This window comes from Scyliorhinus torazame, chromosome 13 (assembly GCF_047496885.1).
Source record: "Scyliorhinus torazame isolate Kashiwa2021f chromosome 13, sScyTor2.1, whole genome shotgun sequence".
Taxonomy (NCBI): domain Eukaryota; kingdom Metazoa; phylum Chordata; class Chondrichthyes; order Carcharhiniformes; family Scyliorhinidae; genus Scyliorhinus; species Scyliorhinus torazame.
The window spans coordinates 45,253,823-45,279,096 of NC_092719.1; the positions used below are offsets into that span (position 1 = coordinate 45,253,823).

Genomic DNA, 25,274 nt, shown 5'->3' on the forward strand with positions numbered 1-25,274 from the left:
GCTAACCACTGTGCTTAGTAACTGGGAGAGCATCTTTGAACAGGGCAATGGGATTGTTTATATCCACGAGCCAGGAAACAGGGCCTTGGTCTTATTTAAAAGTCAAAACTTCCCATACCACTGAACACCCTCACAACTTGTTTTTGAAAACTCACCACTATTCTTAGAAATCCCCCATACCAAAAAGGGCCGACATTCTAAATGGTGATCAGGGATTCTCACTCCCCGACTCCGATGCAAGCATCAGTGGGTGCTATTCCGGTCAAACTATATTTTCAAGTTATCCCCCGGTATAACCCATACCTTCACCGAAGATTTCATCTACTTACCACTTAGTAGCATCGATCCTGGGTCCCGCATTGCGAAGTAAGTAAAGTAGACTAATAACCACTGTTTCAGGTTAAAACTTTTAAGTTATTTTATTATTATATATATTTTTCTCTTTTTCTAAAAGATGCAATCACTGTCTTTACAGAAAAGTAAAAAGATCTTGCTTCTGGATCCTTCTGGTTGGTTGAAGGGACCTTCAGGCCCAACTTGACAATCAATCTTCTTTAAAGTCTGGTCTTCTTTAGATGTATTCGCTGATGAGCTCGGTTGCTGTGTCCTATCTTTCCCATATACCGAGCTGTGAGAGCTGTGTATGAGCTGACTCGGACTACTCTTTAAATTCTAGTCTTCCTTAGATGTATTAGCTATTTTAGCTCGGCTGCTTTGCCCTGTCTCTTTCCCATGACCGAGCTGACTGTAATCTGTCTCTGCTTCTCCCCCCTCTCTCTCTGAGTTCTGGTTCTTCCTGTCCTGGTCTCTTGGTTTATATTCTCTTTCTAACAATTACGCTTTTATGATGTTATTGTAAAGTAACTCTTATTTTCTTTGATTGTAAAAAGTATCTTTGATCTAAACCTTTTAATCCAACTAAGTATTCATTTTGACATGACTTCACCTCATTGATCTGATTACATTGTTTCCTTTGTGATGTTCAAAATGCTTTGACATCAAGAGGTGTTACTTTTAATTCCTGTCATTTCTATAGTTTTATTTTCCAATTGTGTCCTCAGCTCATAATTTTGGCTTTGAATTATGTTTCTCATAGACTGATAGTCTGCAGTTTTCTTTAATTTACCTGGTATTAGCAAATTTTCACACCTAGAATTATCACCAAATTCAACTGAACCTCATCCATTCTTTTCCAGATCGTTACTAAGATAGTTACTTTCAATGAAGGTGTGAGCCATTGTCTTTGGCTTCATTGGAAATCCTGTTTGTCTTGTTTGCTAAGCCTGCTTGACGAAGGCTATCTGTATTTTACAATCCTTCCCTGGCAGCTGCTGTTAACCCTTTGTGGGATCTTTCCCTGTATCTTCTCATGTTTCTCTCAGACCAGATATTGCCAGACTTCCATGTTTCAAATGACACATCTTTCCATATTTCCAATAACAAACTGCACCAAAGTGTCAGCATAGATGATGCACTCAACTGCTGGAGTGGGACATGAAACCACAATCTTCTGACTAGCTCCAAGTGCTGGTGAGCTGAGGCTGACTATTGAAGGTAGTGACTGAAAATGTACAGTACATATAATAATGGGGCCTGTGCTGGATTAAATTAAAATTTGAAATTGTTCTAAAGCAATACATGTTCATATGCAAACATTTTACTTCCAGAGAAGGTTTCAGTAAGAAATATTTCTATAAGCACATACTTTTTAAAGGACAAATTAATTTGAAAACTGCCTATTTTCTTTATGTTGCAGTTATCTTGGCGTTTACTGCCTGGATGAAACAGAACTATGGCAGCTTTATCTGGCTTTCTGCTTTATCTATCATTGTGTTCCGATCCGAACTTTGCATTTTCCTGGGCCTCATGCTGCTGCTATCATTGGTGAACCATCGTATTTCTATTTTCAAAATTCTGTGCCATGCAGTTCCAGCTGGTTTGGTGTGGTTGGGTAAGTCATTTACTGTTTGTTCTTTGACAAGGACTTGAATGGAAAGGCTTGTCCACACAACCAAATAATCACAACCAGTAACATCCGATGTATTTCATTTTAGGTCTAACTGTGTGCGTGGATTCTATATTTTGGCAACGTCTCCTATGGCCTGAGGGAGAAGTACTTTGGTACAACACAGTCTTGAATAAGAGCTCCAAATGGGGACTATCCTTTACATGGTCTTCAAATCACTGTAGAAGAACTCAAAACGGAATTCTGAGAAGTGAAATGTTTATTTCAATTGAGATTGACTTCACTGGGAATATATAATTTTAAAACTTGTCTCACTTCATATGAGGCTAAATATGAGATCTGCTGACTGTACTATTTTGATGCAATCTGTGATTATCAATAACTTGAAATATTACAATTAATCATCTATTAGTGTGGGAGTCATCACACATTGATTCTTTCCAAGCATGTGGATGAAGGTAAAGCAGTGGATGTAGTGTACATGGATTTTAGTAAGGCATTTGATAAAGTTCCCCATGGTAGGCTTATGCAGAAAGTAAGGAGGCATGGGATAGTGGGAAATTTGGCCAGTTGGATAACGAACTGGCTAACCGATAGAAGTCAGAGAGTGGTGGTGGATGGCAAATATTCAGCCTGGATCCCAGTTACCAGTGGCGTACCGCAGGGATCAGTTCTGGGTCCTCTGCTGTTTGTGATTTTCATTAATGACTTGGATGAGGGAGTTGACGGGTGGGTCAGTAAATTTGCAGACGATACGAAGATTGGTGGAGTTGTGGATAGTAAGGAGGGCTGTTGTCGGCTGCAAAGAGACATAGATAGGATGCAGAGCTGGGCTGAGAAGTGGCAGATGGAGTTTAACCCTGAAAAGTGTGAGGTTGTCCATTTTGGAAGGACAAATATGAATGCGGAATATAGGGTTAACGGTAGAGTTCTTGGCAATGTGGAGGAGCAGAGAGATCTTGGGGTCTATGTTCATACATCTTTGAAAGTTGCCACTCAAGTGGATAGAGCTGTGAAGAAGGCCTATGGTGTGCTCGCGTTCATTAACAGAGGGATTGAATTTAAGAGCCATGAGGTGATGATGCAGCTGTACAAAACTTTGGTAAGGCCACATTTGGAGTATTGTGTACAGTTTTGGTCGCCTCATTTTAGGAAGGATGTGGAAGCTTTGGAAAAGGTGCAAAGGAGATTTATCAGGATGTTGCCTGGAATGGAGAGTAGGTCTTACGAGGAAAGGTTGAGGGTGCTAGGCCTTTTCTCATTAGAACGGAGAAGGATGAGGGGCGACTTGATAGAGGTTTATAAGATGATCAGGGGAATAGATAGAGTAGACAGTCAGAGACTTTTTCCCCGGGTGGAACAAACCATTACAAGGGGACATAAATTTAAGGTGAAAGGTGGAAGATATAGGAGGGATATCAGAGGTAGGTTCTTTACCCAGAGAGTAGTGGGGGCATGGAATGCACTGCCTGTGGAAGTAGTTGAGTCGGAAACATTAGGGACCTTCAAGCAGCTATTGGATAGGTACATAGATTACGGTAAAATGATATAGTGTAGATTTATTTGTTCTCAAGGGCAGCACGGTAGCATTGTGGATAGCACAATTGCTTCACAGCTCCAGGGTCCCAGGTTCGATTCCGGCTTGGGTCACTGTCTGTGCAGAGTCTGCACGTCCTCCCCGTGTCTGCGTGGGTTTCCTCCGGGTGCTCCGGTTTCCTCCCACAGTCCAAAGATATGCATGTTAGGTAAATTGGCCAATGATAAATTGCCCTTAATGTCCAAATTGCCCTTGGTGTTGGGTGGAGGTGTTGAGTTTGGGTAGGGTGCTCTTTCCAAGAGCCGGTGCAGACTCAAAGGGCCGAATGGCCTCCTTCTGCACTGTAAATTCAATGATAATCTATGATTAATCTAGGACAAAGGTTCGGCACAACATCGTGGGCCGAAGGGCCTATTCTGTGCTGTATTTTCTATGTTCTATGATATCGGTTCAAATTCAGTGCAGACTGATGTCACAAACGTCTTTGTTATCTCCTGGCTATAAGAATCTGTGAAACCATTCTAATTGCTAATTGACATGGAATCCACATTTGTCACTCACTAGCAATCTGAATCCTGTACGCTTAGTCAGGGAAATGTTGCACTGCTCCCATCTCCTGTGGCAGAGGGTGGGGGCTGAAGGGGGGGGTGGGAGCGATTGGGATTGTGGTGAGGGAAGGGAGGAGACATCTTTGGAGCAGAGTCGAGGGAGCTTTTCTCTGCATCAAATCCATAAATAAGAGCATTGGAAGTTGTCTCTCGAAGGAAAGTTGAGGATCAATTCTGTTCTATTAGCTTGACAATCCCACAATATCCTTAATTAATTTCCATTTGATAGGCTGCAGCGTTATTTGCTGATTCCTTAAATGTATATATTTTTTTGAGTTTAATGACTTAAGTTACAATTTTTTGTGCTTCCTTGACTGAGAATTTATTCAGACCTCGCCCTTTTTCTGGTATTTTTACTCGGTGCTGCCTCGTGCCCTTGGTTGCAGTATAACCTTTCTGCCTCTTGGGGCCAGGGATCGGAGGAGTTGGAGGTTACTCTTTCCAACACTTGGTTTCATCTTTTTATATTCATTCCTGCCTCACAAGGAGTTGCGATTCATAATCTACACTTTTCCTGTCTTGAACACCATTGCAGCAATAGGATGTTCATCCATGTAAGTACTTAAAAAGACAAGTTTGATCTGACTTTTTTTATAAACCGACTGCTCATGTAGATGTTTGAGATTTGTGGTACAGCAAAATTACTCTTCCACTACTAGTACCTTTTTTACTAGGAGTGTTAAGCCTACATTATCTGGCTGTGAAACACTGAATAAGAGTGTACACATTTATTCTTGTTTCTCCAATAATAATTCACCTCCCAAGTATATTTTCATAACTGAAACAGCAGAAAGGACCATGAGATGAACAGAGAAAGAAATTGCAAGATTTCATTTGAGAATTTACAATCGGGCTATAATTATTTACATTATAAAAAGCAAGTTTCAGGAGAGCAAGGATATCTTAGAAAAATAAATGAGACAAATGTTTTGAATTTCATTCTTTATAAAAGCCTGCTCTTAGCAGAATTAAATAACTGCCTGCATCATATGTGTGATGAACTGGGATCATACCCAATATCTTTTGTACAAGGGTGCAAGCAAAATAATGTCAAACTTGTGCCACACGTGGTTAGTTGGATGGACGGTACAGGCCAAAATTTCCATTCTCTATTTGGGATGTGACCAGTGGTGTTCCCAAAGATCTGTACTAGGGCCTCAGCTTTTCACCCTATGTACTGCAAATGGCTTGGATGAAGCAGCAGAGAGTTGTAAATCTACATTTGCAGATTATATTAAATTAGGAGGCACTATGTTGCATAGATAGGAGCAGCAAGTTGCAAAGTGAGTGAGCAAAACTGTGGCACGTAAGAGTTCAATGTGGAGAAGTAAAAGGTCATCGATTTTGAATCTGTGGGAAACAAAACAGGATATTTTATTAATGGTGAAAGATTTTGGGCTATGAAGTAATTTAGATGTCCATGCACACAAATTAGTAAAAGCTGGTGCACAAGTACAAAATCAATCAAAATATTTTAAAAGGATGCTGACCTTTGTTATGGTGGGTGAATAGTGGAGCAGTGATACTTCAGCTGTGCAGAATGTGGGTCAGACTTCATCTGGGATACTGCATTGAACTTTGGTCACCCAACCTTAGGAAATATATACTTGCAAGTATATATTGGGAGGGGTACCATGCAGATTCAATAGCATTTTACTAGTCCCAAGCTTTAATTCATGATTATATGTTGCATAAACTTGACTTTTATTTCTGTCCGCATAGAAGATTGATGGGTGATTTAATCATGGTGTTCAAAATGATAAAGAGATTCAGTAAGATAGATATAAGAAAGTTTCTACCAATTGGCGATTCCAGAACAAAACAGCATCACCTTAAAACTAGAGCTGGGCCAGTTAGAACTGAAATCAGGACTTTTTGACACATGGATAGATAAAATCTGGAACTTGCTCTCCCAAAAGGTTTGTGGGTTCTAGGTCATTTGAAATTTTCAAAATTGAAATGGATAGAGTAAAATTATTAAAGGATATTAAAGGCTAGGATGGAGGTGTGGGCTTAAGTGGGGTGCTCTTTCCAAGAGCCGGTGCAGACTCGATGGGCCGAAAAGTCTCCTTCTGCACTGTAAATTCTCTCCCTCTGAAAGGAAGGTGAGGGGAGTTTGAGGTATAGATCAGTCATGATCTGATGGATTTGAAAGCCTGATGGCATACTGTGCCTGTTTTCCTAAGTATAATGACTAGTAAAAGCACATTGTTAATTATTTATATTTCTTCTGTTTCACAGAATGATCAATTACCGCAAATCCGTTCTGTACAAGTTAGGATCTTTGATTGTGATCACACATCTGCTGGTAAATGCCTGCTACACTGGGATGCTACTGTATGCATCCCACCACAACTACCCTGGTGGAGTCGCTATGCAAAAGTTACATGAGACTGTGCCTCCAGCAACAGGTCCGTTACCCTGCTAAGCTAACATATCTTGATAAGGAAACCAGCTTTGAAATTTATCATACAGATACAGGATGTATAACGTGAAGAGGGCGGACACTGTAAGATATTCAATTTTAAATTTGTGTAAAATATGTCCATGGGTGATGATTATTAATTAGGACAGGTTGTCCATTTACAATTGCTGAGTGCATCACTTGGCAACCTTTGCAAAATAAGATATAGGTGCACTACAAATTAAGTTTGACTGCAGTAAGATTGATATTACAACATTGATCTGCATTTACAGGAATTGTGCTCTTTACACTCCTGTCCACATTGTTTGCTCCTGAGCTTTGAATGTCAAAAGTGATCCATAGTCAATCAAAGGTAAAATTGTACAATTCAGGTCTTGCCTCCAAAACAGATAACCTTAAAGCAGAATAACACACGTAATAATATTTTAATTGGTATTACAAAATAAATTGTTAGGTTATTCATATTGTTAAGTACATTTAAGTTAGAAATAAAATCGAAGTTAAAATAGGAAACAGAGGAAGAATAATAATGAGGGGGTAAAATGAAGGGTCAAATGCACTTTTATTGAAGTGTTTTTATTTTAGTTGCTTTGGGTTGATATTACAGTGATAATATTGCTTTATTGTAGTATTCATGTTTTCAGGTGTCACAAAACCGTCCAGCACAGCGAGCTTCCAATTCCTTGGAACTGCTGGTTATCCAAGGACTGCCATGTATTATGTCAGAACTGTCACTGACAAACATTTGGTAGTGCCTATTCATAAACTAACCTTTTGCATGCTTGCTGTCACAAGAATTAGAGCATGGTAGAGTGGGCAGGACACGCACTGGATAATATTTACATGCGTATTTGCCCTTCCATCGTTTTGTTCAGGAGGACAAGCAACAAGATGAACAGTCACCTCAGTTATATCAACAAAGAAACTGAAGAGCACCCAGTCCACATATACAATGAAGGCATAATCAAAATTGCTGATATTGCTCATCCACTGAGATTGGAGTTCCAAGAATTTGGGCGAATGATAAATAGGCGTCTGTTGCATAACACCTCAGTGTCTTTGTTTTGGCAAATCAGCTTCTAATTTGTTCACGAGTGAAACATTGAGCATATTCTGACAAATTTAAAGGCACTGATTTTCCTGGAATGAGCTTGTATCACTAGGAATCTGTCACACCATAGTTACATGAATTCATTTTCGCTTTGTGTTTTTTTGGCATGTGATTTGTCATGAAATAAGTTTTTGGTTATTATAGTTTTTTAAAAAGCATTGCTTAAGTTATATTTTAAATTTTCCTGATTATTGGGAGCCATTGGTGGTTGTCAGTGCCTTATTGACATGATTAGCACATTAGCTAGTAAGCAAGCTGATTTTCCTTGGTCATTCAAGTTTCTAGGTGAGTCTAGGCAAGTGATCTGTTGTCAGTGTTATGCTGGCACCATTCTGAGGCTGGCCAGTAGGAGGTGTGCAACAGTAAATGTGAGTTTCCTTAATACCATGTTCCACTCCTCTCTGGTTTAGAGCGCGAGATCCAATACGTCCTGTGGCACGTTATTTATAGTCTCAGTAATCCAATGACTACGAATTGCAAATTTAAACTGTAACTGAGAAATATCAATATTGGAAATTTGAATTGGAACAACATTTGAATGCATGTAGGAATGTTCTTATGATCAACATCAATTACTTGATCTATATTGGTGTGGCTGTTAACTTTACCAGTCACATAATTGAAGTTTCATGATTCGGTATTCACTCATAACATGCTGAAAGTTTAGTGAGGACTTTCACATGCAATTATACAGATGGTCTCCAGGTTTTAGTAGTTTCAGAAAGACATCCTTGTATATTTCCCATACATTGGCTCATCGTTGACTCGCTGTTTCTGCATATCACCACTGTCATCTTCGCATGAGCTAGAGCACTCCGTTGATTCCTTGGTAAGTCTAACCCAGTCAGCTAGCCTTCATCTGAAGCAGTAAGAAGTCTTACAACACCAGGTTAAAGTCCAACAGGTTTGTTTGGAATTACCTGATGAAGAAGCTACGCTTCGAAAGCTAGTGATTCCAAACAAACCTGTTGGACTTTAACCTGGTGTTATAAGACTAGCTTTCGAAGCGTAGCTCGTTCGCCAGGTGACTCACCTGATGAAGGAGCTACACTCTGAAAGCTAGTGATTTTGAATTAACCTAGTGTTGTAAAACATCTTACTGTGCCCACCCCAGTCCAACGCCGGTATCTCCACATCATCTGAAACCTCGGGTTTCTTTTAGCGAATCTTCATGCTCACATTGTTTTTTACCCTTTTTGGTGTGGGGGCAATGGTGGAAGGATCCCGAGCTGACTGTCAGCCTGTTGAATCGTGTTATAAACTCTCCTTCCATGGCCAACAGTTGAACTCGAACCCAGAGGTTCTGGTCCAGCGATGACCCAGTCTGCATACTATGCCTTGCATTTCAGTATGTACAATATTCATTTAAACTCTGTTTTTAATGCTTAGTGTTTCCAACTTAATACAATATGATCATTCTACCTAGTCTTACAGTTAATTACCCTCCACATCTTAATATTTCCTTTAGTTTTAAATTATTTTGCTTCGCAGCTCATTTATTGGCGACTTGTTTTGCATTTGTTCTATTTCCTCTATATTATGATTTGACTAAATGGTCACATATTGGAAGCAGAACATTGCTTATTAACAGTTGTGAAATTATTTCCAAGTGAATATTTCATGAGGATTTTTTAGTATCACTCTCCCTTCATCTTTCCCTCTAGCTGTTTCCGTGCACATTGATGTTGCTTCTGCACAGACTGGTGTTACCCGATTCCTTGAACTCAATCCAAGTTGGAGGTAAGTTAAGTTATTTTCTCGGGGATATTCAACATATTAATAGGAATTTGTAATGAAACAAAGGCATTTCTTTACTGAAATAATGTCACTACAGTTGCATTAATTACCTCCCCCTATCCTTTTGTTCTCCAGTTCCCCTCTATTTCATTGTACTGTATTCTATTTTGTCTGTTTTTCTTTAATGAAACAACTCAAATCAATTATCAAAAAAATGTACATATGAACAAATGAAATAGGAGAAGTAGGCCATTCAGCCCCTTAAGAGTATGCTCTGCTGTTCAATAAGAGCATGGTTTATCTGTTTGTGTTTTGAATTCCACATCCAATTTACTCACAACTTTTGATTCTTGTTAGGCAAGGGATTCTTGTTAGGCAAGGGAATCAATCTACCTTTGGCTTAAAAATGTTCAATTACCACATCTCCAATGCCTTCGGAAGCAGGGAGTTCCAAAATTACATAATTCTCAGAGAAGAAATTCTCCTAATCTCTGCCCTAATAGGTCACACCCTAACTTTAAAACAGTGCCCACTGGACTCACCCACAGGAAACATCCTTTCCAGGTACACCTTGTCAAGGCCATTCAGGATCTTATCTACTTCAATCAAGTCACCCCTCACTCTTCTAAACTCCAGTGGAAACAATCCCAGTCTGTTTAACCTTTCCTCATAAGGCAACCTGCTCATTCCAGGTAACAATCGAGTAATCCTCCTCGGAACCGCCTCCAATACATTAACATTGTTCCTTAGATAAGGAGATCAAAATTTCACACCGTATTCGAGATGTGGTTTCACTAATAGCCTATATAATTGAAGATGACATAGCCTTTCTTTTTCGGGGCTAGTTCCAGAGTTCTACTACTCTGTGTGGAGAATTAGTATTCTGACACCACCCTGGATGGCTGACCTCGAATTGTAAAATTCTGACCCCTTTTTCTGGACTTACCCATCAGAGTGTCCATTGATAGTTACAAATCAATGTTTGTTGAAATTCTATACATATGTACACATCAGGTGAAGGAAGGCCAGGATCTGCTGCTTGGTATGTACATGCACACATGAAGAACACACAACTGGAAAACCATAGGCCAGCATGAATCACTTCCTAAGGGAGAAGTGATATTTGAAAACTGTCCCACCCAAAACTCTCCAAAGAAAACTGCGAATCCAACAATAGACAATTGATGCGTAAAAGAAAATTAGAGTAACTGTGTAACAGAAAATAAAAAACAATAAGTTCTAATCCAGTAAATTGCTTTGCTATGCTGAGGTGTATGCAAATAGCCTTAGGAAATGTATTTGTTTTCTAGAGATGGGGACGCCTGGGTTTCCTGTTGATAATTCCTCATACTGAAACTGTTGAAAAGATTAGTTTAGGATTGTGACTTTACCAAAAAGGCACCACTGAAATTGGGAGAATAAACTGAAATTCTGTGTAGTTAAGAGAGGGAAGTTTACAGTTGAGATTCTTTTTGTTGAAGTTGTGTGCATGGGGGCAGAAAGTTACAAAGTCAGTGACAGGTGGACTTCAGTTTGGAGAAATGTGAGGTCACCACTTGAATCCGAACAAGATAAATCAGAATATTTTATTAATGGTGAGAAGACTGAGGTGTGGGGGAACAGAACAAAGGTATTTATTTACCTGTCCGTGTGCAGATAGAAAAAGCTAGCGCTCGGGTACAATAAGTAATCAAAACTTTAGTAGAATGTTAGCTATTTTTTTTTTTTTCTAAATGTTTTTTATTGGGTTTTTGAACATAGTATATTTACAGTTATGTACACAGATTAAAATATATATATATATAAGCGATTTGCATTTCATTTTCTCATATAAAAAGAAAAAATCTGGTAGGATATTGTACACTAGCTCAAAAACAGCAACTCTGTACAGTTAACAATATTACGTTTAACAAATAAGTAGGCACCTGTTTGTGGGTGGGAGGGGGCGGGAAACTGGGGAGATACATATATACATTTGAGTGCCAGAGAAACAATTACAGTAGTTATGTCCAACAAGGCAATACGAGAATGGATCTGGTGTTGGTGGTGTTACTTGCTTTTCCCGGACTGTTTTCATTGCGCGTTCACCTCCGCTTCGGCTGTTCGTTCCGTCTTTCGCTCGTATTTTCCTTGCTCTATGTTACGAATGTTAGCTATTTATGTCGGGTTTGAAATGCAGAGGCAATGGTTAGCACTACTGCCTCCGGCGACAAGGACCTGGGTTCGATCCCGGCCCCGGGTCACTGTGTGGAGTTTGCACTTTCTCCCCATGTCTGTGTGGTTTCATCCCCACAACGCAAAGATGAGGTGAGGTGGATTGGCCACGTTAAATTGCCCTGTGATTGGGGGGGGGGGGGGGGGGGGGGGGGGAATAATTTTGGGTACTCTAAATTTTTAAAAAACGAAATTCAGAGGGAGAGAAGTTATTCTTTAGTTATACAGAACTTTGATCAGATCCCATCTATAACACTACATTCAGTTTTGGTGCCAATTCTCAGGAAAGATATACTGAACTTGGATTGAGTACAGCATAAAATCACTAGAATGATGCTGAAATTACAATATGAATATAGGTTGCAAAAAAACTTTCATTTCTTCAAATTTGGATGGTTGAGCGGTCATATAATCAATGTTATAAATAATAAAATTATTCAATAAGGTAGATACAGAGGAATAATTTCCATTGGTGGAGCCAGAACAAAATAATAACATTTTAAAATTAGAGCTCAGCAATTGAGGAGTGAAATCAGGAAACGCTTTTCCAAAACAAAGGGCACTGGAAATCTGGAACTCTCCAACAAGATACTGAGTCAATTGAAATTGATAAGACTCTTTTTTAGCTAAGGGTATCATGGGTATAAAAGGACACTGCGAGATCAAGGACGAAATTCTGAAGTGATTCTTTTAAATTATTTAAAGGCATTAGCGAGAAGAGACAAGATCAACTTGGAATTTTTTTATTAGAATAGAAAAAGTCAAGAGGAGATTTGATTAAGTTGTTAAAAAATAATGAGCTTTGACAAGGTTTTAAAGAAATTCCACTGGTTGGCAAGTCAGTAACTAAAGGGCATAAACCTTTAATCAAAAGAACAAAGCGAGAGGTTGAATCCTTTTTGTTTTTGTAATGTCTGGTTGGTGGAATGTCCTTTCAGAACTGGTGGTGGAAGCAGAATCCATAATAGCTTTCAAAAGGAATATTCAGACTTGAGAGCAGGAGTAGGCCATTGATAAAACCATAGCTGATCTGTTTGTAGTCTCAATTCCACCTTCTTGTCCTCCCCTGCCATAACTCTTGACTCCCTTGTCTATCAAGAATCTATCTAAATCAGCCTTGAATAAATTCAATAACTCCCACTCCACTGCTTTCTGGAGAAGAGTATTCCACAGACTAACGACCCTCGGAGAAACTCTCCATCTTAACTGGAAGACATTTAATTCTTAAACTTTGTCCCCAGTTTTAGTCTCGTCAACAGATAATAAGTAATGCATCAATTTGGAAGAAAGCGTATGGATAATGGGACTGTGAACCGACACAAGGGGAGAGGATCAAATAGACTGCTACTCTGCTTTAAAATCCAGTGGGTCAATTTTCACTTTTTTGGTGTAGGCAGGAAGCAGGTGGATATGAGTCAGCAGCCTGTTGTTTATTCCATTTTTGAAGATGGGAAAATTGGGTTAAGTGTATAATCCTGGCTGATCCATAACTGCCAATGCTGAAAGTGAAAATTATCCCTCGATTCTGAATCAGAATGGTAAATGGTTTGATACTCATTTTTAAGTAGAGATATCTCTGAATAATTGACAGAACAAGAATCCATGATATTTGTGAGTATTCAAGAATTCTAAGTCTACCACTTTTACGTAGGTCATAATTGGGCACTAACTTCTGGGTTCCCTGATGTTGGATTTAGGGGGTACTCCAAAGATGCGCTGGCGAATCCCTCTCTGATCTTCCCAGGTAAGCATTTGCCCAGCAACTGTCCAGAAGTGCTAACTTCCCCTGGCAATTATGCTGTGCACCATCCCAAAAAGTTATTAATATCACTAACTTCAGATGTTTCTGCCAGCGTTATGCTCATACTCAGAAAAATATAGAAGAAATAAAACCTCTTCTAACTTCTGTGTAACTCCCCATACATCCAGACCCCTCCTCTCACATCTTCCATCTCCCCCCCCCCCCCCCATGTCTAAGGTATTGCCTAATCCCCGTGGGCCTGACTCTCATCCCTAACTTATCACGGCAGGATTCCACCCCAACTTTCCCCACATGCCCTACCTTCTCCGGGCCTGTAAACCTACCTGCTTTACAGCAGCTAGTGCAATAAAAAATGGGACGTGTCCTTCAGTGACTCTTAAGACTTCAATGCTGGTCCTCTTGGATATCTGTGCTGCCTGGATCTTGCCCAGCCTGAGTCAGGAAGGTTGGGAAAGAGAGACACCAATCTGACACATTGGCACTCTGAAGAAGTTATGGTCCATTGTCTTTGCTGGGAAGAAAAAAAAAATGGTTTGACTAGAAGTCTTTAAAATCTCTTTTTTGTTCTTGTATTGCAAGGAAATTCAATAAGTCTGGTTTGAATGTGTTCATTAGCATATCATTATGAAAAGATTCTGTCATTTTGATTTTTCCCCTCTTTTGATATATAGGTATGACAAGAGGGAAGATCTTAAACCAGATGTTGAAAGCAATGCACATACACACTACCTAATGGAAATGAATCCAGTATATATATTGCAGTATAGAAACACCCATAGCATAATGTTTAATATTTCTGGTTTTAATGGAATTGGATTTAACCTATCTCAAGTACCTCCATTTTATATTAAAACTGAGACAAAATTAGTGGTACTCGAAAAAATATACATGCGTAATGAAAATATGAGAAAAGGATAAATTATCCAGTTTATTCCACCATTCTGTTCAATATTTAAGACTCTCAGACAACATCTTGCTTGTTCCCCTTTATTCAACAATCTGTTTTATTAGTGTTTGATCAAAATGCTAAGTGGGTATGTTATGGAATAAAATAACTTGAGGATTTTACTATTTAACTTGTATCAAGCTAAAAAATAACATGGCGTCGACTAATTTGCTCATTTACTTCTAGTTTTACTGAGAATTTCTACACCGACCCAGTTTGCTTCTTGATTTCGAAACCTGATTCCTGACCTTCCCCCTCAATTTTACAATAAATAACATGTGATAAGAAATCTGCTTCCACATTTCCCAGCCCATAATTTTGCATCCATTGACGTGAATGGGTAGAAAATTACATGCTGATGAGTACAGGGGTGGAATTTTAATCTGTGTCTCAGAATTTCAGCACAACATAACTTCATAATAGTTATGCATTGCTGTCGTACAAATCATTTTGCACACAAGACAGCTTGATTTATCTACCTGTCCAAGCTCTTTTCTGCCTTCACTTGCTAAAAAGCAGTGATAACATCATACTTCTGGGTCTATTGGATGAATTTAAAATAATAAAAATAACTTTCATTATCTGAAGTTAACAGGAATTGTTAAAGTTGTTTTGGAGTCATAAGACTAAATAAATTGAACTAAATGACCCTCTGATATACAGATAAAGTTGGTCAAATCTTACACTGAAACTAGAAGCCAACGTAGCATAGACCTGGCTTGCAAAAACGAGTCTCAACATTTGGCCGGTTTGGAATTTGGGATGGGCATGTTACTTTAATGGTGAATAAATTCTAAATCAAAATAATGTTATCCACAGTAGCTTGCTTATATATGAAAATATAGGTTTAAACTTCATAAGTAACACTCGAAATACCATCTCGTACACCTAAGGCATATGAAATAAAAATTGCTTATTGTCACAAGTAGGCTTCAATGAAGTTACTGTGAAAAGCCCCTCGTCGCCACATTCCGGCGCCTGTTCGGGGAGGCTGTTACAGGAATTGAACCGTGCTGCTGGCCTGTCTTGGTCTGCTTTCAAAGCCAGCAATTTAGCCCTGTGCTAAACAGCCCCTGCAATAAATGTAAAATTTTATAGGAAAAGACAACTTGGCACATTAAAATGTCCAGTTCATACTTTTGACCTCTATTGTTAATAATTCATAGCTAGCTCTATTCAGGTCAATTCTGTTTTAGAGAGCAGTTAATTTTACATTATTTGTAGTACTTCCAAAAATAATTTAATTCCTACATTTGAAACAGTAAGCTTCTGTCAGAGAAACAAAATGCAAGTTATTTTGACAATCTGCACCTATAAAGTCCCCAAGAGTCACTTGAATGGAAACCAAACCAATCACTGCTATCATCACTGTAAATAATCTAAAAAGAAATTACTGGAAAATAGTTACGAGGGTCCAAGTTTTAAAAGGCTTTTCTATTTGAATTTTTTTACTGTTGTGAAGCAGACTTGGTCCATCAAGAAAACTAAATCTCCTGGGGAGAGCAGGTTATTAATCACAGTTCATGGATTATGGCATCCACATAAATTGATATTTTCACAATGATAAATTCACAGTAATTATGTGCAAACTGATTACAGTGCTTGTATTTATTTTAAACTGAGACTTTCAGTTGAACTTTCTCTGGAACAGAATATAATACCAGTATTTACATGTGGATCTTTTCTAGTGCAACAAGATTATTAAAGTTGACTTATTTGTATGGCTGTAGCTGGGTCTCTTCAATCCTATGTAATGAATTCTGCAGCTCATTACTTCTAGAACTTCCTGCAAAGCTATCTTCCCCAATTTTATGTGCTTTCAGTAATTTTGGGGATATTCATTCACACGCTTTGAGTAACTGAGGTTCTGCACTATTATCCATTTCTTAAACCATCAATTGTGTATGGTGAGCAACTGCATATCCACTCCCCTTCAGCGTTTACAGTATGCTTTGCTCATCTCCAGTCGAGTTGATCAAAACTGACTGCGAGGATTCAAAATGTTAGTTAATCGGTGATATATTTAATGAAGAGTAATAATCTTTCTGACTCACTGAATGTATAGAAGAATCAAATGTTCCCAGTGAGCTGTTATTTATGCGTTTCCTAATTTTGTTGCTCATCCATACGCCAGTTGTAAAGTACACTATTCACTCTGTTTCTATCAGATTTATAGCTAGAGTTGTCTTCACGCAATCGAGCGTTCTTGGCACAGCAATCCTAGAGAAGATGGATTGGTACAGAATATTGTAACTGCAAATATGATAGCAACTTAGTGAAACCAACATTGTTCAGAACACAAAATGGCTAGAGCTCTAATGCTATCATTTCAGCAATTAGACTTGTAACTTATTTGGCATTTAGTGGATAAGTTGATACATTACTGTGTTCAGAGGTTGCTGCTTTAAGATGAGTTCCAAATGGCAGCTTTGAAACAGGATGAAAATGGAACAGCTAATAGATCAACATTATGCACAGGAGAGAGGTTTGCTTTCCTGAATTGTAGTTACAGCGGGTGCTTATTATTTTGGTTAGATCTGCAAAACAGACAAAAATATTTCCATAATTTTGATATCAGCAATAAGTGCAGCAGTTTTCTCATTTTTGCAACAAATGAAAAGTCCCATAGATGCTAACCTAAGAATAGATTTATTTGTGGCCAAATGTTCTTAACAAGGCAACAAGGACAAGAAATGGGTGTCTGAGTGATAGGTTCCTTTGGCAAGATCTTTCCCATGCTTAAGAACTGGAGCATGGAACTGATACAGGTGTCTCAGACATATACCAGGATTATCCCTCTTCTTTCCTCTACTTATCACACAGTGACAATACATACTCACTGCCTGTGCTCAGTCGATTGGAAACACAGTAAAATACAGAACACAGTAGAGTAAAGTGACTCTAGTCTGCTGAAGTTTGTGGTGTTTTTTTTTTTTAAATAGTAGTTTCAGTTGTCCAATGAAGTGGTAGAGATTGCTGTGGAAGACAACAGAGTTCGTGAACTTGCAGGCGAGGGTGCTGGGACGGGATATGAGGTAATTGCTGGTTTTGCGCTTGCTACAATTGGAACGTTTAAAGTGGAATCAAGTAAAGAGGCCCAACGACCAAGAAAATAGAAAGAGACGTGGTCACAATGTCAAAGTCTACGTAGAGATACAGGATATTTAAGAGATTTAATGGGTCAAAGGTAGGAATGAATGAATGAATGATTGAGCAAATCGATGGCTGGATTAGTGTTGTGGCTAATAAAAGGGCCAAAGGCCAGCTGGGGTTAGACTGAGCGAAATTTAAGTGCATTTAAAGCTTATAGTTGGCATCCAAAATGTTGCCACAGAATATTTCCTGGAAGTAACGACCAGGGTTGACGAAGGGAGTCTGTTTGATGAGGTATACATAAACTTTCAATGATGTTCAATTATTACAATAATCTTTGTTGTCACAAGTAGGCGTAAATTAACACTGCAATGAAGTTATTCTGAAAAGCCTCTAGTCACCACATTCCTGTGCCTGTTCGGGTACATGGAGGGAGAATTCAGAATGTCAAAATTACCTAACAGCACGTCTTTCTAGTCTTGTGGGAGGAAACCGGAGCAGCCTGGAGAAACCCATGCAGACAGAGGGAGCACGTGCAGACTCCGCACAGACAGTGACCAAGCCGGCAATCGAACCTGGGACCCTGGTGCCGTGAAGCAACAGTGCTAACCACTTTGCTACCTTGATATACAACATAATATGGAGCAATATACCTGAAGCCCCTGGAATTAAAGGGCCAGTGCTTGAGCACAGATAGTAAAAGGTAGTATTTATTTCCATACTGGAGGGAAGTATAAGCAGTGCTGTTTCCCAGGGATCAACATTAGGATCACTGCTCTATTTGATATATTAATGGCCTGAACTTTTGTAAACAAGGCATTATTTCAAAGTTTGCAGATGGCATGGAACACAGATGCAGCAAATAGCGAGGTGGATATTAAGAAACTTCAGGACAAAGATAGACTGGTGAAATGGATCGACACAAGACAGATGCAATTTAACACAAATGAAAACTGATAGGGAGGAGGAATGAGGAGTGGAAATGTAAACCAATTGTTCCAATGTTAAACCATACAGTGTCATGAAGGTATGCTTTATGCCAAATGATTTTTAATCCAACTTTAATTTAAAAGTTAAATTTTAACTTTTATGGGCTCCTTCCCCACTGTCCTACTGGTCACTTTATGATCACAGTGCACAAACAGTTAAATGCTCACTGAATTGGCAAGTATATCCTTTTCAAAACAAAAAAACTTTGCACTTTTAAGGAACAGAAAGAACTAGCGATGTATGTACACAAGATGGCAGGACAAGTTGAGACGGTTATTTAAAACCGCAATCCTTGACTTTATAAATAGAAGTTGACCACAAAGAGCAAGGAAATTATGAAAAACCTTAATAAAAATCAAGTTTGGCTATAACTGGAATACTGTGTTCAATTCTGGGATATGTCAAAGCCTTAGAAAGAGAGTACAGAGGACATTTACTCAAATAATAAGCAGGGATGCAGGGCTTCAGTTAGTTTCTCCTCGTCAGTAACCTAATCTAACAATGGGCAGGAGAGGTTACGCAAGAACATTTTTTTTTTTTACAACAGACATGTTATGATCTGGAATGCACTACCTGAAAATGTGACGGAAGCAGATTCAATAAATTTCAAACAAGCCGGATATATTATTGATGGAGAAAGGGGACGAATTGGATAGTTCATACACCGACACAGCATGGACATGATTACCAAATAATTCAGATAAATGTGATACAGAAATAGAGAATATGAAAACTATCCTGTGGGACAATGGCTATCCTGATCATCGCTAGCCAAGTGACCACATCCAATGAATGAATAAAAGAAAAAAAATTGTTCGCTGTGTATCGCACAAGCTCAAACGTGGATGAAAAGTCACCACCTTTGGAATTGAAATGTGTCTGGTTTACCTCAAATTATGCTGGAAAGGCAAAGTATCTGAAATTTAAACAGGTCAAGCAAGCTGTTTCACACGAGTGGCTACTACTGTTATCCACTAACAGCATACTGCCATCAATCCTAAAAGATGTTCTGCCTACCATACACGTGAATAACATCATGTAGGAATTTCAGTGCCAGTTTGATGCGAGGTCGATAGGCCGTATACGCCAGTGATTGGTTGATTGAATCAAACAACAATGTTCCTTCGGTTGTTCATAATAAGCAGAGTACTGAACTTGCCTGTGTTTGAAAAACTAAAAACATTTATGGTTAGATGTGATTCCATGATTGGGCATTACCTGCTGAATAATCTTGAGTGTGCTGATAGCTACAGTAACAACCAATGTAAACCAAAGACTATAGATGATGGAAATCTGAACTAAAAACAGAAAATGCTGGAAAAACTCAGATGCTGCCAGTCCTGCTGAGTTTTGCCCCATATTTTCTGTTTATGACCAAGTTAAGATAATCGGTTGAGCTCTTAACATGGTTCATTCACATGCAGAGACTTATTTTCTGCAAACAAAATGAATATGTTCAAGCCTCGCGCTGTATTTAAATTATCCAAGAGCTTGGGGAATTCTACCTCAAGCCAATCAGAGCTAACTTGCCAACCAGTCAGCACCCTTTTTCATTTGAAATTCTTATGTTTGTCCTGATGAGTGCAAGACAAAAGGCTTCGAAAACAGGTCTCTCTTTTCAGCAATATTCAAGTTCTGTACAACCAGGCGACGTTTCTAAGTGCATTGTTCTTAATTATTTTTCTTGAGTATCCAGCATTTTTCCAATGGCTGATTTTAGAATAACTGGCCTCTAGTTTCTGGTTTTCTTGCTGCCTTCTTTCTTGAAAATTGGTGTTTCTGATGGGACTATTCCCGAATCAAAGGAATTTTAGAAAATTATGGCCCGTTATCTCAGCAGCTATATCTTTTTAAACCCTGGGTGTAGGCCATCAGGTCCAAATTTTTAGATTTTAGACCCTTTTAAGTTTGTCCAATAATTCTGCTGATATTAATTACCTCAATTTTCTCACTTTTTATATCCTAGTTCCCATCTATTTCTAGTTTGCAACTGGTGTCTTCTATTGTGAAGAGCATCTCCATTTCTCCTGCCTGAGGGATGAAAGTTTACTTCAGCTCCTCTTCCTTTTCATAGGCTTTTTAAAAAGAAAACTTTTGTTCATTCTGTTTTTATATTTCTGGCTGGTTTACTCTATCATTCTGTTTTTGAAATCAACTTTCTGGTGGTTTCTAAAGCACACTCAATCCTCTAGACGGAGTACGGTTCTTTGCAACATTACAAGCCTCCTCTTTGAATCTAATACTATTCTTAAATTTCTGGGTCAGCCAAGATGGGTCTTTTGTGCCGAGTTTCTGTTCTTCAGCGCAATGCATTTGCTACGAATGTTTCCAGCAAATGGTTTCCCACTGCCCATTCACCGCCATACTTTTTAGCCAATCAACCTTAACCAATTCTCCCAAAACATAGAACATAGTCACTACTGACTGGCACCAAGGGGAAGTGGAAGCTACCAATATCAGTTTTGTTTTGGTTTTGTCGATCTTTTGCTTCCTCTAGTCAGCAGCTCCCCTCCCCTTTTAGCATGCCCCTTGACCGCTAAATGTGGATCAGGTTCATCCCTCAGCCTGGATGCCTGACCCCACATATAGAGCTGATCCAGGCCTGCTCCCAGCAGTGTACTTGGGAGACCAGAGAGTGAGTGTGTTGGCTGCACACAAAAGCCGCCATATATCAAATATGTGCACGCGTTGTGTTGACTGTTTAAAGGGCCCGAATGGAGTCACGCACGTGACACACTTCGCCAGACCTCGACCTCCCCGACATAAGACGCGGTACACAACGGCGGAGACCACTCAAAATAGAAGAGAATTTAAAAGCGGTAACCCTAATCGCCGCCGGCTATTTTAGAAACGCACTCTTGCTCCGCCTGACTACCGCCCCCCCGGCAACCGCCGCCGCTCGAGCTCTCACACACAAAACCAAGCCACGGGGTTTCCCCCCCCGAGACCCAGGGCTGGTCTGCGCGCGCGTGCTCCTGCCGCCCGATTGCTCCCTCCCACCGTTCGCCGATTGGTCAAGGGAGCCGAGCCAGCCTTCCACCTGGCAGCCCGCGCAGCCAACGGCGGCCGCCCGGCGCGTGACGTCGCCGCCTCCGACGTCTTGTGTAACCGAAACGGTGCATTGTTGTTGAAGAAACGCAAAAAAAAAGGCTGAGCTCCTTTGCAGCCGAGGAGCGAGCGAGCGAAAAAATAAATTGGGCTAGGGTGGGTGGGGGAGGGGTCGGTGCTGTTGAATGTTTGCACGTTCCCTGACAGTTGGCCGTGGAACGCGAGGAGCGGGAGACGGCGCGCGGGCGGGCTCGAGGGTCCTGGCGCGCGGGGCCGAGGCCGCCGTGTTTTCATTCGCCCGGGAGCAGCGTCTCGGGAGCGCGCTCGGTCCGTTTGATGAACGGCCTCGAGCGAAAGGGAGAGACGAGCCGAGTGGTGCCGGGGCCTGCACGGAAAGGGCGCGTCAGTCCGCTCCGGTGACACACCGGGGGAGAGGAACAGAAAGCAATAGGAGGCGGCGGGGTGGGGGCGGTAAGTTGGCTCTTTTTGTTTAACAAACCGTCCGCGAGTGAGAGGAATGGGTGTGACTGTTACAGCCGGACTTGGGACAAGACGGAGGGGAAGGGGGTGAGCCGCCTGTTGCCGTTTCCTGCTCCTTGTTTTTGTTGGACGCCATTTTATTCCGTTCCCTTTTGCTAAGAGTGAGTTTGGCCGGGGAGTTTCGAGGACGGGGCTGTTGAAAGCGGGCGGGCTCGATGGCGCGTAGCTGCGGTGGGAGGGGCCGTGAGGCGCTGGAGTGGCCGGGCCCCGCGGCTCGTTTTCCCTCCTCCGTGCCCGGCTCGGGACCGCGCGCTACCGCCGCCGCTCCATTCAAACAGGGAACGCGCTGACGTCATCACCACTCAGGACGGGAGCCACTTCCGGGTCCCCCCCCCCCCTCCCCGGGGCTCCACCCTCCCCGGGGCTCCACCCACTTCCTACCGCGTCCGCCTTGCTGACAAAACTACTTTTCTGGCCGCCCAGAATTATGCCTTGCAAACTCGTCTCTTCAACCGGCCAAGGGCCGCCTCCCCCCTGCTCCCTGCCTCTCTCCACCCACCGCCTTTCAGTTGTCCGCATGTGGCCCCCCCCCATCCTCCATCCTGTGGTGGGAACGCCCCGCCCTTTGCAAGAATCTTCCCTACGTTAACTGCCGCTCTATTAACTTGATCTTTTAAACATAAATCGTTCTCCAGCTTGCGCAGGATGTACTGGAGTGGTCATCTCCCCCCGCCCCCCCCAAAGTGTCTGCGGCTTGCGTGCCCTGTTCTATTTCATCCCGAAGGCTTGTTAATGACGGTCTTTAAGATGTGCGATTGGTTCGAACAACAAGTTGACTGTTAAACTTGGTTCAGGAAGACGGTCTGATATCGCTCGTGTGCACTTGGCGTGGAAAGGAAACCGCATTGTCTAAATATATTCTGGGCCTGTTTCTGTCATTAGACAAATGTCATCCCTTCTACTGGTTGTAGATTTAAGTGTTTTTTGAAATCTTAACGACAATGGTGTCACGTTCCATTATTTGGCTTTAAGACAAAATAGTTTTAAGATTGTTCATTCCCACATTTTAGTTTATCCCAGAACTCAATAATCATAAGTCATGTCCTTGACTGGAGCTCTTTATGTTGAGTTTCAGTCTACCCATAGAAGAAACCTTGAAAGTCAGATAATTCCGGCAAGTGACCTTAGAGGGAATTACGTTTAACTGTAAAAGGCTTCCTGCCAAATAGATTGAAGATTCAGGGCAGTGGAACAGTGCTAAAACTAATGCAGGCAATATCCTACAGAAGTCTTATTAGGTGTCTTTAATGCTGGTATCCACAATGTTCTAGATTGAAAAAAATAATCTTCCATGCAAAACTGCAGAAAGTAAACTAACTGCTGGAACCTCTCTTCAGGGCCAGATAATTGACTGCATGCTTTTGGGATCAGTGGAGTCCAAATTGTAACTTTTCAACCTACCTTCTGCTTTATTTTAGCACACACACATCCGTTGAAGCTAAGTTAAGGTTCATAATCTTTATTATTGTCACAAGTAGGCTTACATTAACACTGCAATGAAGTTACTGTGAAAATCCCCTCGTCGTCACATTACGGCGCTTGTTCAGATACACGAGGGAGAATTCAGAATGTCCAATTTACCTTAACAAGCACGTCTTTCGGGACTTGTGGGAGGAAACCAGAGCACCCGGAGGAAACCCACGCAGACAGGGGGAGAACGTGCAAACTCCATACAGACAGTGACCCAAGCCGAGAATCAAACCTGGGACCCTGACACAAGCAACAGTGCTAACCACTGTGCTACCGTGCCGACCACATAACATCTAGACAATGAAATTGTGCGTTGTCCATCTTCAAGTATTTTATGTCTGATGAATAACTAGTGAATAGCATTCAGAACTTTACTATCCACCACTACCTGGATCCTTTGATCAGCCCAATGATGAGCACAATGATGGTTTCAGATGCACTATAGTGGGGTGAATGCATGCAACATTAGATGGGAGTAGGCAGTTCTTGAGCTGGAGAAAGTATTGGATTAGAATATTAATTAAGGTTACCCGGGTTAGAATCCATCTAAATTCAAGCTACGACAGGTCAGGGCTTGATTTGGTGGTAGGTGCTTGTTTTTTCATAGACTTTTACAGTGCAGAAGGAGGCCATTCGGCCCATCGAGTCTGCACCGGCTCTTGGAAAGAGCACCCTACCCAAGGTCAACGCCTCCACCCTATCCCTATAACCCAGTAACCCTACCCAACACTAAGTGCAATTTTGGACACTAAGGGCAATTTATCATGGCCAAGCCACCTAACCTGCACATCTTTGGACTGGGAGGAAACCGGAGCACCCGCAGGAAACCCACGCACACGGGGAGGATGTGCAGACTCCGCACAGACAGTGACTCAAGCCGGAATCGAACCTGGGACCCTGGAGCTGTGAAGCAATTGTGCTATCCACAAGGCTACCGTGCTGTTTTGGTGACGGATGCAACATTTCAGGAACTGAAGATGTTGGTTTCAGATTTCTCATTGTGAAGTTGAGGCTCATTTAGAAAAAAAATATTCACGTGTTCCTCTGATTTTTCACTTGGTAAAGTGAGTGCTACTGTTCAGAGATTTCAGTTTTAATTCTTGCTCTTAGTTGATCTCAGTTTGGGCAGGAATAGTATGCCTATACCTAGGGGGAAATTGATGAGGGTTCCCACTCTATTCATCATCCAGTGATCTGCATGCGTTCTTTTTATGAGAAATCGAGTTTGTCAGTTTGCAAATGAAGGCCAGCTACTTGAGAAGCTAGTCAGCATGACCTCGTATTCTAGCCTCAGTCAACATTTTCAGGAAAGGCAGAGTGCAGTTCGCAAGGAACCATGAAGTTTGTAAAGTTACACAAAATTTATCATTTTCCATCATCACTGCAGAAATTGTGCAAACTTCAACCAAGCTCTGAACATCTTGAGTGGATTTTAGAAAGAAACCTAGACATTCACGTTAAATATCTTTGTCACAACAATATTTTCACTTAGTATAGATTTCTACATGGATTGAATTATGAAGTTTATATATTACAGTACAATAAACAAAGTAGCACCATCTACTTTGAGATTTACTTAATATAATTTCAGCAATGATTGATAACTGATCTCTGATAAATGTTGGAACTTCAGAATTACAGGTGACTAGAGCTATTTTTTTCAAACCGAAAAAGCATTTTTAGCTTTTGTAATTAGAGACATAGAATGGAAGAGTTAGTATAATTTTAAAAATATACAAACCATTGGTTAGGCCAGTTCAAATACCCATAAAGATTTTGGCATCTTATTGTGGAAGGGTCATTGAAGCCAGAAAAAGGTGTACAGTG

The 25,274-nt window shown here is 40.6% G+C and overlaps 1 protein-coding gene and 1 long non-coding RNA gene across 9 annotated transcripts in view; one reads left to right on the forward strand and one right to left on the reverse strand.

Moving 5' to 3' along the window:
• The window catches only part of LOC140388002 (bromodomain-containing protein 1-like), a 98,620-nt gene that overhangs the window by 14,679 nt on the left and 58,667 nt on the right, over positions 1–25,274 (forward strand). The window contains exons 4-9 of one of the 4 annotated variants that reach the window (XM_072471454.1): positions 1,757–1,951; positions 2,055–2,158; positions 4,442–4,665; positions 6,353–6,522; positions 9,312–9,387; positions 14,032–16,027. In XM_072471454.1, the coding sequence (XP_072327555.1) occupies positions 1,757–1,951; positions 2,055–2,158; positions 4,442–4,665; positions 6,353–6,522; positions 9,312–9,387; positions 14,032–14,278 (1,016 nt within the window). In that variant the 3' untranslated portion in view covers positions 14,279–16,027. Of the gene's footprint in view, positions 1–1,756; positions 1,952–2,054; positions 2,159–4,441; positions 4,666–6,352; positions 6,523–9,311; positions 9,388–14,031; positions 16,028–21,618; positions 21,909–25,274 lie in introns of those variants that run through there. The other 3 variants (XM_072471449.1, XM_072471450.1, XM_072471448.1) reach the window with 3 other exon arrangements.
• LOC140388004 (uncharacterized) lies at positions 5,266–21,349 on the reverse strand. Of its 5 annotated transcripts, none has more exons than XR_011934056.1 (5): positions 19,407–21,341; positions 16,691–16,843; positions 16,361–16,526; positions 13,684–13,871; positions 5,266–5,461 (listed from the first exon to the last, which is right to left on the reverse strand). It is a non-coding gene; the product is annotated as an uncharacterized lncRNA (long non-coding RNA). The 5 variants fall into 5 exon arrangements; XR_011934055.1 differs by lacking the exon at positions 5,266–5,461 and adding an exon at positions 11,062–11,537; XR_011934054.1 differs by lacking the exon at positions 5,266–5,461 and having other exon boundaries at positions 12,326–13,871; positions 19,407–19,562; positions 21,246–21,349.